The sequence below is a fragment of the Sceloporus undulatus genome, chromosome 3, assembly GCF_019175285.1.
Source record: "Sceloporus undulatus isolate JIND9_A2432 ecotype Alabama chromosome 3, SceUnd_v1.1, whole genome shotgun sequence".
NCBI classification, from domain to species: Eukaryota; Metazoa; Chordata; class Lepidosauria; order Squamata; family Phrynosomatidae; genus Sceloporus; species Sceloporus undulatus.
This window is the reverse complement of record NC_056524.1, coordinates 235,523,280-235,538,757: the sequence shown is the minus strand read 5'-3', so window position 1 is coordinate 235,538,757 and position 15,478 is coordinate 235,523,280. Positions and strand designations below refer to the sequence as shown.

The following is a 15,478-nucleotide window of genomic DNA, read 5'->3' as shown; positions in this document are numbered from 1 at the left end:
ATTTTGGAGATGATGATGATGATGATGATGATGATGATGATGATGATGATGATGATGATGATGATGATATTTGTACCCCACTCTTTTCCTAACACTGGGACCCAGAGCAGCTCACAATATTAAAAGAACAGTACAACTAAGAACATAGAAAAGTGGTGCCTTAAAATGGAATTAAATTATTACAGTATTAAAATAGATAGTTTATAGACTTATGAACAATCTCATTCATAGCCAAAACTTTTGAAGCCTGTTGAATTAAAATAATTTACTTATTAGTATGTATGTGCAGGAATGCAATGTTAGATATTGGCATTTGGTACTGTAGTGGTAGCAGTTTTTAACATTCATCTCTTAAAGAGAACTAGACAGATTATTTCATTACAGAAACTAACAGTTTGCTCCACTGGAAAGGTTACCGTATCTGTGCCAGGTGTGTGGGGTGTGTGTGTGTCATGCTTGGATGTAACCCCTTGAATGCTCAACTCTGTCTGTGTGTAACTCATACGGAATAGAGCTCAGAGTGGTGTGATGTGTTTTTATCCTGTTCATTTTTTATTGTGTTTTAAATGTATTTTAAACTGTTTTTAAACATCTATTTTCAATAGTATTGTTGTTTAATTTTTAAAAAACATTAATGATGTCCATTTTACTCAACCTATTTTTTAATTGTGTAAGTCACCTTGGGTCCCTTGGTGGGAGAAAAACAAGGTATACATTGAATAAATGAATAAGATAGTTTTGGTATTTATTCTCACAAAGCATTTTATTTAAAAATTTAGAAAGCTTATAAATGTCATCAAGGAATGTGGGTGGTGGTGTAATGAGGGAGGACTATGTAAACAACACTGAATTCTTTGGTGGAGTCCTGGAATAAAAATATTGGGCTTTTTCCAACAGTTCAGAAGGTAATCTTTCTATTTGTCAAGGGTCTTTGAACTAGCAGGAGCTTTTGTTTATGATGGAAGAGACAGAGGGAAACTTTTGGTAATTCCCTTTTCTCTCCAGCCCACAACAACACATAGTTTTCTGGACATTTACCTAGCCATTTGGGGCTGATTTCAGAGGCTGCAGGAACAAAGGAAAACTGATGAAAATTGCCTTCCTTCTCATTCCTAGAGGCCTTTGCTGAATCAAAAGCCCTTCCAGGAGTAATAACATTTCCTAATAAATAAACAAACATATCTTATTACTTTAAGGCTTGTATCCATTGGTTGGTTGGAAGATTGGGAAAGAGGTGACCTACTTAGCTGAAGGCAATGCTTCTGATACTGGGAATGCTATAAAATGGGCTCAGAGTTTAGGTGAGTAGCCTGAATTAAATAGTTAAGTCTTTAAATTAAGAGAAAGAATCTTTGGGCTGCAGACTTAACCCAATCCATGGACTGTCTGGCACATGGAAAATCATTTGGAGGCCTTTACCTACTCATTGGGAAAGTAATCTCTGTATGTGCCTGTTTCACTCACAAAAGTATAACCCCAAAACATTTGGATGGGACCAGGTTGAGAAAGGTATTGTATAGTAAAGATTGACAATGTGTTCCATACATGTGGTTGAATCCTGATCTAGTCACACTGAGAAGAAACAAACTGGAATCAATTTATTTTAGTCTGTGTTCTCCAAGTAGGATTATGATTGGATCCAACCTAGAGTTTTTTTTCTTTTCCTTCCATGTATTTTGAATTCAGACCCCAGTATTGCCAACCAGTGTGAGCATTGGATTATTAAGGATTATGGGAGCTATAATCCAAACACTTTTTCTCCCTGTCAGAGTTAGCATGGTGTAGTAGTTTGAGCACTGGACTGTGAATCTGAAGAACAGGTTTCAAATCCCCACTTGACCATAGAAACCCACTGGGGTGGCCGTGGGCAAACTCTCTCAGTCTCAGAGAAGGGGAAAGGCAAATTCCTTCTGAACAAATCTTGCCAAGAAAACCTGATGATAATTTCCCTTTGGGTCTGCATAAGTCAGAAACGACTTGAAGGTACTCAATAACTATTCCAAACATATGGAGGGCAACAGGTTGGTAAGGTTGATTTAAATAATAGTTTACAGTGATGTGAATGTCCCTAGTCGGGAGCTCACACACTCTTCCTTCCTAGTTCTCCAAAGTGTCCACAAGGAGGAATTCATTGTCCCTACTGTTCTGCCTCTTGACTGTTGCTGGCTGTCCCCTTGTCCTCTCAGAGTATTCAAGTAGGGGTAAGAGCATCTTCTGTTTACCTTGCATGTTTCTTCTGGATAGTTCTATACATTTTGCCCAGAAGAAGAAAACAAGTAAATAGTGATGGTGAAAAGAAGAGCCCCCTGCAAACCCAGTCCTATCTGACCATGCTCCCCCCCCCCGCCCCAACCTGGAACTAGAACTGTCAGGATGCTCGGACACTAATAGCTGAACTGAGAGTTGCGAGAAGGACTCTTGTTAGTCCAGGAGTTCATAAGGACTATTTGTTTATTCTTTCAGTAAGCTTTTGATTTTACTGTAGGGAAAACCTGAAAATGTTTGGAAAACGGTGGTAGGTTAAACTATATCTTGTTCTTTCACAGATCTTTTTGCCAGTGCTGACGAGACATCAAAAATGGCCCACAGCCTTGTAAATTCAGGAGGAGTTTGTTTTGTCCCCTCTTTTAGTGGGTTGCAGGTAAAAGTACTGTACTATCTATATTTACTGAGATGGCAGCTGTCTTTTTGCCCCTAAATATGATCATGTAACATAAAACACATATGTCATTCAATATCTTTCCCATCAGTAGAGTTAAAATGGTTTATATGCTGAATAATGATATTTAAGACAATGTCTATATGATGCTTATTGCTGTCTTAATTTTCTTCTTCTTACTATGCTGCCTGTTATTATCATCTGTAAGTTATTTTTTCCTTAAAATTTCAGTCCATTCTTAAACATCTGCCAGCAGAACATATTCTTGCATCTTATTTCATTATTTTTTGTTTTAGATTCCAGTGAATGACCCTTATGCATGTACTTCTTTTATGGGGATCACAGCTTCCACCACCAGAAAACATCTTGTTCGAGCTATGCTGGAATCTATAGCTTTCAGGTACTAAGTCTGGCATGTTCAGCTAAAATGTAAAATTGCTTCCAGTTAGGTCAGGCTTTTGCAGATGCTGTTAACCTTAGTAGAGTTAATTTTCACCACAGCACCCCCAACACACACACTTGTACTTCCAGTCCATGCAAGCAGCCTGCATGCATACTGATTCACTTTTCAAATTTTGACATATAGGCATATGTTACTATATTGTTCAGAGTTTACAAACATGCTAAAAAAATTAGACCAGGCTCAATGTGCCCTATACTAGTTTCTGCTAAATGTTTGAATTGCACTGGAAAACAAAGAAAAAAACCTTCAAATCCAGATAGTATGGACAGCCACATATATAGCATCAGATTAAAACATTATTCACAATGGAAAATATTCTAGAAATCACATAATCTTACTTCCTGTTTGCTTGTCACCATTTCTTCACTGTGCTTTGTTCTGTCTGTAGTCATCCACTACAATCCCTGTTGCCTCCTCTCCGTAAATGAATATTTTAATGTAAACCTTTTAGAAATTGCACTTCTCTTTTGAGATGCTACTTGCATTTAGAAACTTACAAGCGGAGACAGCAGATTGGATCTAGAGTGTCTGTAAGTAGAACTGTGTTCCTAAGATATTCTAGTTGGAGGAGAGCAAGGAAAAGTGATTTTTACAAATTCCTTCTTCTCCTAGCTTCATATATATTTTGAAATTCTTTGGAGGAGTGGTTGCTCCTCAAACCATGTTCATGTTGGACTTCAGTCTCTCAAAATGGAAACAGCTGTTCTTTTACTAGAAGGACAGTTATGGCACTAGCCTAACTTCTTCCATTCTTGTCTAGGATCCATTGTAAATTCTCAATTTATCTTCTGTTTCTAACTTATTTCTTTCTTGAGCATTCTTCTTCCTTCAAAATAGCTCATAAAATTTCTCCGAAAATAGGTGCTATAGCATTTACTGTTTAATTTCTAAATTCCAGTTGAACAGCTAGAATTTCCATTCTAGAGTAGTTTAACTATGGACATTTATATCCATGGACAGGGAAATTATTGTTTCTAAACATTTATAACATTGTGGCAAATATCGCAATAGCAAGTACATTTCTATACTGCTTATCAGTGAACTGGCACTCCCTAAGCAGTTTACAATGTGTAATCCAGTTCCCCACAACAAGCTGATTACTCATTTTACCGACCTGCAAAAGGATGGAAGGCTAGATGGACCTTGGAGCCCTCCTCTAGGATCAAACTTTCAATATTGTGGCTGCAGTACCAGCATTTAACTACTGCTGCACCAGGGCTCCTTGAAATAGTTCAGTGCGTTATTATTTGAAGGGTTGAATGTGGGCTTCCTTACACTTACTGACATTCCTACTTTTTTTAACTTAGGAGGTAGTATACTAATCTTGATTATGACCTCTGTCTTTTGCCTTATAAGACAATCTATGCACTAATAATAATTTGGAAACCAAACAACTGCAGTATACCCCCCCAGCTTATCGGATTAAAATCATGTTGGACAGAACAGGGCTGCCACTGGTACAGTGTTTGGGTTTTGCATATTGATCCTGGGAGCTCCTCATTGCTGTGTAATTTTTTACGATGATACAAAACTTTCCTATTTCAAAAGGTTTTGGATTATACTAATTTTTGTATGTTTTAACCATGCTTTACTTTTGCTAGTTTTACTTGAATGTCTTATGTATGTCACTTTACCTTATTTTTATTTTTATTTTTATTATCTTATTTTTACCCTTAATTATCTACCTTGTCTTCATTGAATAGTTTTTCACTCACAGCATACTGCACTTCAAAAGTTACGGTAACTTTTGTGTACATGTTTACATTTCTGCTTTTTTTTAAAGGAACAAACAGCTCTATGACACCATCACAAGAGATGTGAGCATACTACCTACATCCATTCGGTATGTTCATGCTGTATCCAAAATGTCAATATTTGTACTGTATATCTTAAGTGATTTTTTTTAATAAATATGAGTCTAATTTCTAAGAGTTTGGTTTAAAAGCCATTCACGGGAAGCTCTTCTTTATTTGGTGCAAACCTATTGATTCAAGCTTCAGAATAGATCGTAAAGCTTCCTATTTGTCTCTGTGTTATTACCTTCAAAGCTATTAACAACAACTTAGTGATTTCTGTAGCACTTTGGCAAATCACTCATTTCTAGCCTTTTCGAAGTCAAGAACACTTTTAGCTTGGCAGTCCTTTTGTGAAGACAAATTATGTAATAGCCTTTAAATAGCCTCTTAATGCAAAGGTGAGCAACTTTGGCAGATCCTAATGCACATTTTCTACTCTTTGGATTTTCTGGGGCCTTCACCGACTGCTAAATATGCACCTCCAAATAGGGAAAGACCTGTGATGGCTAAAAGTCCATTCTGTTTTTGAACAATGAGTGCTTTTACGTTAAGTGTGTGTGTGTGTGTGAGAGAGAGAGAGAGAGAGAGTATGCTCACACATGCAGGTACAGAACCTATTTAAAAGACATAGCAACATTCCTGGAAAACTGCAGGAGAGACCAAACACATTTTCTTTTGCAAAGAAAGGGCAGATCTGGGGAATTAGGATCAGGGCACAAAAGCAGTTTTGGGGGTTACATGCCCACCCCTGACTGGATATAATTTCTGCAGTCAAATGCTGCTGTTTCTTCTGTGCCTTCAAGTCATTTTCAACTTATGGTGACCCTTAAGGGAAACCTATCATACGGTTTTCTGAATGTGTAACTTATTTAAGGTCACCCAGTAGATTGGCACCCACTGCACCACATGGGGAACTACATGCTTCTACCTAGAATGAAAGTCCTGAACATAATGTTAAGCTTAAATTGATGCAAAACATGATGCTGTTCTCTGTATTAAAACACAAATGATAGTTAAGTAAGTAGCCACATTCTTTATCTAACTGAAGTTTCCAGACGGTGTTGAAAGGCATCCTTGTATGCAGTTTATTTAGTACTGGACATAATAAGAACATACATCACTATAAGTAGGGCTTTTATATCCAGGATTGGTTGCAGCTGGCAGTTTAGCCTTACCTAGGAGAAGGTGGTGTTTCCACTTCTTAGGCCTCTGCTAATAAAGATTGGTATCTCAGCATCCTCATCTGAAAGTCTGATACTGTATTTCAGGACTGATTGTAGAGATTTACACTATACATCCTTGGTGTGGAATCTCAGGAATCTTTATATTACACAATTATACCACTGTGATTTCACTTCAACTGCCATGGCTGCATCCTATGGAATTTTGGGGTTCGTAGTTTACTCACCAGAGGAGATCCCTGACTGAAAATTCCAAATGCCCATTCCTAAATTTCAAGTCCCAGGATTCCATAGGATGAAACTATGACAGTTAAAGTGGAATCATAGCACTCTAATTGTGTGGTGTGAAAGGGCCCTCAGTAATTGAAAAAGAAATTGATTATACTAAAATGCTTCAAAAATTGCTTAGTTAAATAGCTTAGGTTCCTAGAGCTCTTTAATTACCATTACCCTTTCTTCTCTTTAAAATCACTTTAACATATTTAACAGCCCAGTATGTTATATAGTAATCTGTTCCTGACAATAAAAAAAATGTGTGTGGAAGAATGTTATTTCCTATATTTCCTACAGCTACAATAAGAGGACTAAGAACAATTTACTAGGTTTGAATATAATGATAATTCTAAAAGAAAACGAGTAATGTCTCCTTCTTTGTGAAATAATAATGTTCTTGTATTACATTATCCATACAGTGTTCTAAAATCTTCATCAACTACAGAGACTTTAATTTTCATTTAATTAAAAACCTCTTGAGGCCATATGGGTAAATAAACACCAAATGTGGGAGTAATTATCCAGGAAAAACAACAAAAAGTTTGTACAATTTTTAGAGTAACAGACAGTAGGCTTGAAGTTGACAAAACCTAAGCAACTTGTGACTTCCAAATGAACATCTTAATAGCCAGTTATGATCATTTAGCATGCTGAGAAGCCCAATTCAGCAATGGCCCAACAAATTTTAATAGTTCATAATTCTGGTCTAGAATGGCTTCTGGGTCACTTCTGATCCCAAAAGGTGGTGAAATCATCACCATGGTTTTCAGAGGCATTTGCGGCATCTTTTTTCAGAATTGTGTATGTGTGTGTCAGGGGTTTGGTGCTTCATGGTCCTCAGGGAGAGGGGACAAAATGTGGCCTCCCAATCCTAGACAGTTGTCCATCCCTAATGTATACAAAAGAAGAATGGAAGGGTGAAATAAGGTGATAATGATCTTGTATCTCAGACAGTGAAGTCCGCATCTGATAGACAAGAAATTGTATCATTAAGACGCAAATTGATTGTGTAAGTTAGTACCAAGAACCACCAATGTACTACCTTGTTAACATGAATAGCTTCCAAGAGGCAGCCCTCAGCATAATTCTAATATGTATGCTGGAATTACTGTACAGCCTTTGGATTCTTCTTAACAACGTACGGTTGTCAATTTATATCAAAGAGGCTAAAATATACAATGAAAATGTATGTAGGTGGTATAAAGAGAGTTGTGTGGTGGGAAGGGTGTATTTTTTCACTAGTTGTTTTGGTGGTCAACTGTAGATCTGCTATGGTAAAAACCTTGCTCTCTAGCCAAGAGATTTTCTGAGTCTAATTCTGCAGCTTGCCTAAAAGGTTCCTCACATAAAATTTAATCACTAAAATGGCTTTATTCCCTCCCCTTCCCCACAGAGCTGATGGTGGTGTCAGTAAAAATAATTTTGTGATGCAGATGACTTCTGATTTAATTAATAAAAAGATAAACAGGCCTGTAAGTACAGACATGTCTTGTCTTGGAGCAGCTTTTCTAGCAGGACTTGCTGTAGGTACGTATCATTCAAAAATTAGGGGTGGCCTGTTTTAAGAGGAAGAAGAAATGTGAAAGCTCTGCCTCCATAGGTATTTACAGAGTATGATGGTGTAAAGATGAGAGGTGAGCTTAAAGTAACATAAGTCATAGCTAAAAGAGTACCAGCTAGTTCCTAACAGTTCCATTTCAATTACTTTTTCAGAAAATAAACAGCATTGTAAAACTGGCAAAAGTGTGTCCTGGAATATGATCCCTGTAATTGTGAGATACGTCTGAAGCAACCTACCAAATGATAGTTGCTCTGATTCATCAAAAGTTATTCTCACAGAGTTCTTTTTTAATTCAGTACAACTTAAGATAGATTGAACTCCCTCCCCCCCTCTGTGTGTGTATGTGTGTGTATGTATACACACACACACACACACCTTTTGAAAATTAAAAATTTCTTAGGTGACATAGAAAAGTTTGGTTTCATATAGTGAAAATGAAGAGAACTGGTACTAGCTTCAAAGGGAAGTTCAAATCTATTGTGATGTCAGTCTGTCCTGTTAATAGCTTTCACAAGAAAAGTTCAGTTGATGCCTGTCAGTTAATTATATATGTCATTGCTGGTTATGCTAATTCTTCTAGATCATATTTGTTTTGTAGTTCTAGAATATTTAAAAATGGTTTTGTTAATTAGTGTCTGGACTAATTCCTTTCTTGGCTCTACTAGTTTTTAAACTAGATTTACATACTCTTCTGATAACACTGTTGGACACAAAAGAGAATGTTTTGTGTTGTTTATAGGATTCTGGAATGACAAAGAACAGCTGAAGAAACTAAGACGAACTGAGATGGTTTTCAAACCACAAAAGGAGCCAAAGGAATATGAACCTGCCATGAGTAACTGGATAAAAGCTGTTCATCGTTCTCTCTCTTGGTATAGCCAGACATCGCATGATGAGATCACTGCAAAACTGTAGATGAATATACAGTGCGCCCTTGCCTTATGCAGGGATCCATTCCGTATCCCCCTGCGTAAGGCAAATAGCACGTATGCTCAAGCCCCATTGAAAATGATGGGGCTCGTATGTGGCATAGTGCGTGTGTGCAAGCCATTGTTAGTTCTGTCACACGGCTTTCAGCATAAGCTAAAAGCCGCATAAGAGGCACCCGCGTATGACTGAGGCTCACTGTATATGAAAGGTTGGTTTGTAGAGCAACCTACAACTCCAATCCTGATTTTGAATTGACTGTTTACTGTTTGATGTTTGGTAAGCTTATTTAAAATGCACCAACTGGAACAGCACTGACCACCATACAGTGGTCAAGAAATTAAATGCCAGTGTTTCATACATGCCAAAGGGATGGTTTATTGTAATGATCAGACTAGAAGTGATGACAGAGACGTAAGAATTCAGCTTGACCTTTTTTTAAAAAAGCACATAAACCCCCATGCATTCAGATATCATCCTCAGAAAAGGGTAAGAATCTGTGTCTGCTTCTGTATGAAAAAATCTGTGTTGGCATCTTGGTGGAAAACCTAGAGACAGAGGTGCTTTTACATATATTTGGTGAGAGCATTAAAACTTTAAACCATTAAAGAAGAGTCAATTGTGGATGAGAAATGATTTATCATAAATTATAAAATTTATTTTAATTGCTGTTGACAAAATATAAATATTAATTTAAACCTAAAAAATAAAATGATTAAAACTGGCTAAATATATCAATCCATCTCACAGTCGGTCCTCTGTATCCACAGATTTTTTAATCCATAGTTTCAATTATCCACTGCTTGAAAATATCAATATAAATTCCAAAAGCTAACTTTGTTTTTGCCATTTCATATTTAATGGGACTTAAGCATCCATGGATTTTGATATCCATGGGGGGAGCCTGGAACCAAACCCCAGTGGATACTAGGACCCTGCTGTAATGTGAAGTGTTACTTAAGATTTTTAAAAAGTCAACATTGTGGATGTTTAACCATTAAAATAACAAATGTTAAAATAGTTGTCAGAAAAAATGTAACAAGTGATAACTAATTAATTTATAATTAATTAATTACAGTACTTCTTTCAAAGTCTTAACTTTGGGCCTAAGTCAAGAAACTTTGATTAGAATGGAACACAGCAAAAAACATTTAGCTTTTTGTCAGTCTTAGCATTTCATTTAATATATAATGATTTCTAACTTGACATAAGCAAAAACATAACTTAGTAAATATGGCCACTTGCCCACTGAGTGTTTCTTCAAGGAAAGAAACACTGAGACCAATTGCAAACCTCCCTTTGCAGTAATTAACTTCATTTTTTTTTTTTACTGTGATGGCTGGAAAAATTTGAATTCTGGTTAAATATGAAAGAGAGTCTTAAATTATGGGTGGGGGTACCCCGTTCCTATTCTCCTGGGCAGGATGCAGAACTTATGACCCCCAAAATGTGGTTGTACTCATTGTATCCAAGACATGCTTCCCAGCGGCCAGGCATGATAGGAACAGAAGTCAGACAACATTTGCAGGGCGACAGGTTCTCCAGCCATATTTTGGGAGGTAGGATAATATACTGTACAGGCAAACCTTATGGAATATTACCATTAATGCAGAATCCTGGGGCCCTTTTTGAAGCTTAAAAAAATGGGAGTGTGAGGTGTGAACAGATTTTTTTTACCTTTTACTTTCAAGTTGTTAATGTTAGTGTTTCCAGATTCAGGAGCATGTCAGGATTGTTTTCTGCATATCAGAAAGTCAGCATGACCTAAGTCCTTCAAGGATGAACCATGTGAATTTCAACTGTTATTTCAAGTGTTTCAGATCTTGCCACAATCATCATCTTCCAAATCCAATCTTTATACAAATTAAGCAAGATTAACAAGAGTATAGCAAATAGCATTTGTGCCCAATATTATCATTAGCAAGTCTACAGCAAAAACCCTTTCTTGAAAATAAAAAAAAAAACCAAACATCTCTTTAAGGGAGTTTTGAAACAGTATAAGGAGCCAATCAAAGAGAAAACTCGGTTAATTTCCACAAAAGTTACTAGTGCCATCAGGCTAGCTGACGAGACTGTTCTGCATGAGGCAAAGGTCAAGATGGCATTACTATCCATTCTATGTACACAAGCCAGTTAGAGTGGTGGTTGATGTTATTTCAGCACTCATATGGCCTCTCCACCATAATTGATGAAGTCTAGTTTAGGATGGCAAATCTAAACATGTGTCATAATAGATTTATCCTCCAAGAACCCTTTCATACTGCGGAATTATAGCACAATGCTTTCACTTTAACTGCCATAGCTACTTCCTAGGGAATTTTGGGATTTGTAGTATGGCAAAGCAGTAGAGTTCTCTGTCTGCGAATTATAAATAGATCTCCCTAAACTGTAAATCTCAGGTTCCAGCAGGTTGGAACCATTCCATTTAAATGGAATCAGTGCTGTAATTGTGTCGTGTGAAATGACCCCAGGCTGAGGAGGGAAGTGCTGGTGGAGAAGGAGGATGCCCTCCAAGATTTGCCTGTTGAGGCAATCACTTCACTCTGCCTAATGGAAGGGATGACTGTGAGTGAAATAATTATATAGTTGTGTCAACCAGAGACTTCTTGGGATAGTAATTAAATTAGAACGTCAGAATTTTGTCATTGGAAAGTGTATTTTTTCCTCTGTGCTAAGTAGCTGTGAAATATGAGATACTTGGCCACTTGTGCCAAGTTATACATTCTGTACAACTGTGGGGAATGGCTATGGCCCTCCAGATGCTTTTTGGTTTACAACTCCTATTAGTCCTAGCCATTTTAGCCAGTGATGAGAAATTATGGGAGATGAGATGCATAAAACATACTGGAAGCCATAGTTGCCCACCCTTGTTCGTGAAACACAGAAAACTGCCTTATACTGAATCAATCAATCAATTTCAATATTTACTGAATTGATTGGCAGTGGCTTAGGAATTTCAGACAAGAAACTCCAAAGACACTCCAGCATTGCCTGGAGTTGTGGAGGATTTTTATTTGATTTTTCTTTATGTTGGTAAAGGAAAGAGAAGGAATAAAAATAGGCTTTTCCAGGGAGGAATATTTTTGACAAAAAATCCCCTTAGGCAAGGGAAATAAGTTATAGAGTGGCATAGCCTTGGCAACAGGTCACTTCCTTTTAATCTATAATTCAGTCCGTAGGACTAGGGATACTATACTGCTACAGAGATATTTAGGGATGAGGATTCTAGAAGGTTAGGATCAATGAGAAAATGTGGCTAGGATGTATTTTGCATCATCATGAAGCTAAGACCTCAGTAAACCTCCAGTACATGTTTATAAATTTCTGGTCCACAGTCATAATTAAGCATGAATAGTAAATGAACTATGCTGCTCTAGTACTGAAAAGATGGATTCTAGTCAAATTTTAAATGCATATTTCTGATATATGCTGCCATGTATCACCATAGCAATGATCCTCAAGTGCCTAGATAAGAAGTTCAAATTGACAATCTGTACTGTATTACTGCATTTGTAACTAGATCCTGGACATAATTGAGGCATCTAGTTAACTGTGTTTTATCTTCATAATAGCTTTTATTCCTATATTGGTGTCTTAACAATGTTTACATGTTCCTCATTATATGGAGTATTGTTGATTCAATATTGATTGATATATATATTTGAGAAAGACAAGAGCATAGAATTTGCGCAAAACAGAACTGTGAATGTCTGAGTAACATATTTTTTCATGTGGTCAGCCTATGACAGAATGTGTCTTGTAAATGTTACTTAGCTGACAAATACTCCTGTAAGCTACAGCCAAACAGATTTGTGATTCTGTATTAAAATCTTATTGCACTATTCTGAATGAATGGAGATAGTGATAACCATGATGTAAGAGTTACAATGTTATTTAATATCTTGGATGTTATCAATTAGCTAAGAACTGTATCAGACACTAAATTTTGGAGGCATATTTTTATAAAATAAAAAGAGATGTTAAGATTGCTAAATGGAAAATTTTTATTTAGATTGTAATCTCTTTTGTTATGTGTATATATTGATATTCAGTCGGAAGCATTAATACTGAGCTTGAAATTATTTCAAACTATATAATGTGTCACCTTTTTGTGTAATAAATTATTGCATTCAGGCTTTATTATTTTTATGTATTGACACTTAATACTGGAAAATGATCTGTTAGGGGAAGTGTTCCTATATCATGAAGAAGGCAATCACATATGGGATTTTGTTACATCTGACATGGGGGGAACGTGCTGCTTAATACAGTAAGATTAAGCACTTAATTTCCTTTTTAAGACACCCGTTTGAGCTTAGGGGTGATTCTCTAGTCCAACAACTATTTTTCCTTCAAATATGTCTGTTATGCACTTTGCTTAAATGCATGAGATTTTCCTTTCATTTGGTTTGATTTCATGCTGAACATGTCAGAGAGCCATTATTTGCGAAGAATAAAAGGGAATGCATCTGTGCTGACTCACTTGCTATTTGAAAGCAATAGATATTGATGTTACTCCAGTCACAACTAGGAACTTGTTTTTCATGTAATAATAATAATAATAATAATAATAATTTGTATACCGCCCCTCTGGCAAACCAATCCGGGCGGTTAACAATCTGTTACAGTATTTGTATTGTAAAGTTGCACTTTAAAAAAAGATAAGGAGAACCATGCTAGATGATAGCAAAAGCCTATCTATTTCAGCATTTCCTTCACATAGTGGCCATCGGTTGCTTATGGGAAGCACATAAACAGGATATTAATGCAATAATACCCTGCTCATGCTCCCCAGCAACTAATATACTTAAGATACTGGTTAGAGTATATATCTATATGACTAATAACCACTGATAGCCCTGTCCTTCATTAATTGCCCAATACTCCTTTGAAGCCTTCCAAGCTAGCAGGCATCTATCATGTGGTAGCAAATTTCACAGTTTAATTGTGAACATAAAAACGAACAAATACTTCTATGTCTTCTGGTAAATTTCTCCCACTGTTCAGATTCAATGGATGACCCTGGATACTAGTATTATGAGAGGGTGAAAGAAGGTTCTCTTTAGCCATTTCCTCTGCACAATGCGTAATTGAACCTCTCATGTTTCCCCTTATTTGACTTTCACCCCAAATCTCAAAATGATGATTTAATTTCCAGTTCCATCCTGGTGAATGCATTTTCATTTCAGCACTGGTGTTTCTAACTCTTTATATGAAGAATGCTGTGATTTTGACTGCAATCAGAAATCTGCAATTTTAAACTAAATGCTGTCTGGTGTTTCCTTAGATACTACTGAGATTTAGTTCCAGGTAAATGGGTATGACACAGTACAGTCTTGTGAACACTTACTTAAAAGTAAATCCTTTTGAACTCAAGCATTTCTTATTCATTTTATGAATAAACTTTATAGAGTTGTGGTTCTTAGCAACTACAGCTGTATTCAAGGTTCTTTTATTTTAACAAATAGTGAATGGTAAACACTTTGGCTTAGGTTATGCATCTGAGCCAAAGGAACATAAAACCTCAGGGCAACCAGATGTCACAATCGCAAAGGAGAACAAGGCTCCACCAAAATAACAACAACAATAATGTAGAGCCTGACCAAATACAAGTTAAAAACACTCATATAAATGTAAATGCATGCTTCTTAGTCATGCTTGGAATGGAGGACATTTTGGAATTCCTCCTGGTCAGAAGATGGAAATGTAAGGCCCTCTGCAGACTGTCCTAAAATGCGCCATCGTCACGTGTTTGGGGTTGGCCAAAGGCGCACTGCCCATACGTGCCTCACCCCACCACGTGATGGCGTCAAAATGGCAGCGCCCTGTACACACAGGCACCACCGTTTTGATGTGACGGACGCTTAGTGCCCACACGTTGCGGCGCACTTGTGACATCATGAGTGTGCCACCACAAGTGCACCAGGAAAAGAACCCGCTTTTTGCAGTTTCTTTTTTGGCCGGCGGGAAACCATGGTTTCTTCTTCGTGGTCTCTGCGAATCATACAAATGGGTTGTACTGCGCCTGCGCAGTGCCTTCGGAAACTTCTGGAATCACTAGGCAAAGTACACTTTGCAACATGCTGAAACTTTTTGGCGGTAACCCCGCCCATCCCCTATAAAACCTCCGTTCCCGCTCTTTTCCCCAGTTTCCCCAGCAGACCACCCTTTTTGGGATGTCTGTATCCCGCCTAAGACATGTCCTGGGAAAAGAGGAGGACGTCTGGCCACCCTGTCCCAGACTTGGCTGCATCCACACTGCAGAAATAATCCAGTTTGAGACCCCTTTAACTGCCCTGCCTCAGTGCTAGGGAATGCTGGGAATTGTAGTTTATTGCACCAGAGCTCTCTGACAGAAAGCTAAATGTCTCACAAAACCACAGTTACTAAAAATCCCTAGCATTGAGCCGGCGCAGTTAAAGCGGTCTCAAACTGGGTTATTTCTGCAGTGTGTGCGTGTTTTGGACGCGCTTCAGAGGATTCCTTTCCAGTCAAGAAGGGGCGGTCCTATGCTTTAGCCATGCCCACTTGAGGGGCGGTCCCTCAGAGCGAGTGGTGCGCACACACACGCAGCCCAGCCAATAGGAGGCCAGAGTCGCCACCTTACGCGTGAGCGCA

At 37.6% G+C, this 15,478-nt stretch overlaps 1 protein-coding gene across 3 annotated transcripts in view; it reads left to right on the top strand.

Moving 5' to 3' along the window:
• The window catches only part of GK5 (glycerol kinase 5), a 38,984-nt gene extending 25,986 nt beyond the window's left edge, over nucleotides 1-12,998 (top strand). For 2 of the 3 annotated variants that reach the window (XM_042458644.1, XM_042458647.1), the window contains 6 exons: nucleotides 1,197-1,301; nucleotides 2,547-2,641; nucleotides 2,956-3,059; nucleotides 4,906-4,965; nucleotides 7,766-7,899; nucleotides 8,673-12,998. In XM_042458644.1, the coding sequence (XP_042314578.1) occupies nucleotides 1,197-1,301; nucleotides 2,547-2,641; nucleotides 2,956-3,059; nucleotides 4,906-4,965; nucleotides 7,766-7,899; nucleotides 8,673-8,848 (674 nt within the window). In that variant the 3' untranslated portion in view covers nucleotides 8,849-12,998. The remainder of the gene's footprint in view (nucleotides 1-1,196; nucleotides 1,302-2,546; nucleotides 2,642-2,955; nucleotides 3,060-4,905; nucleotides 4,966-7,765; nucleotides 7,900-8,672) is intronic. The other variant, XM_042458645.1, reaches the window with a different exon arrangement.
• The last annotated feature ends 2,480 nt before the right edge of the window (nucleotides 12,999-15,478 follow it).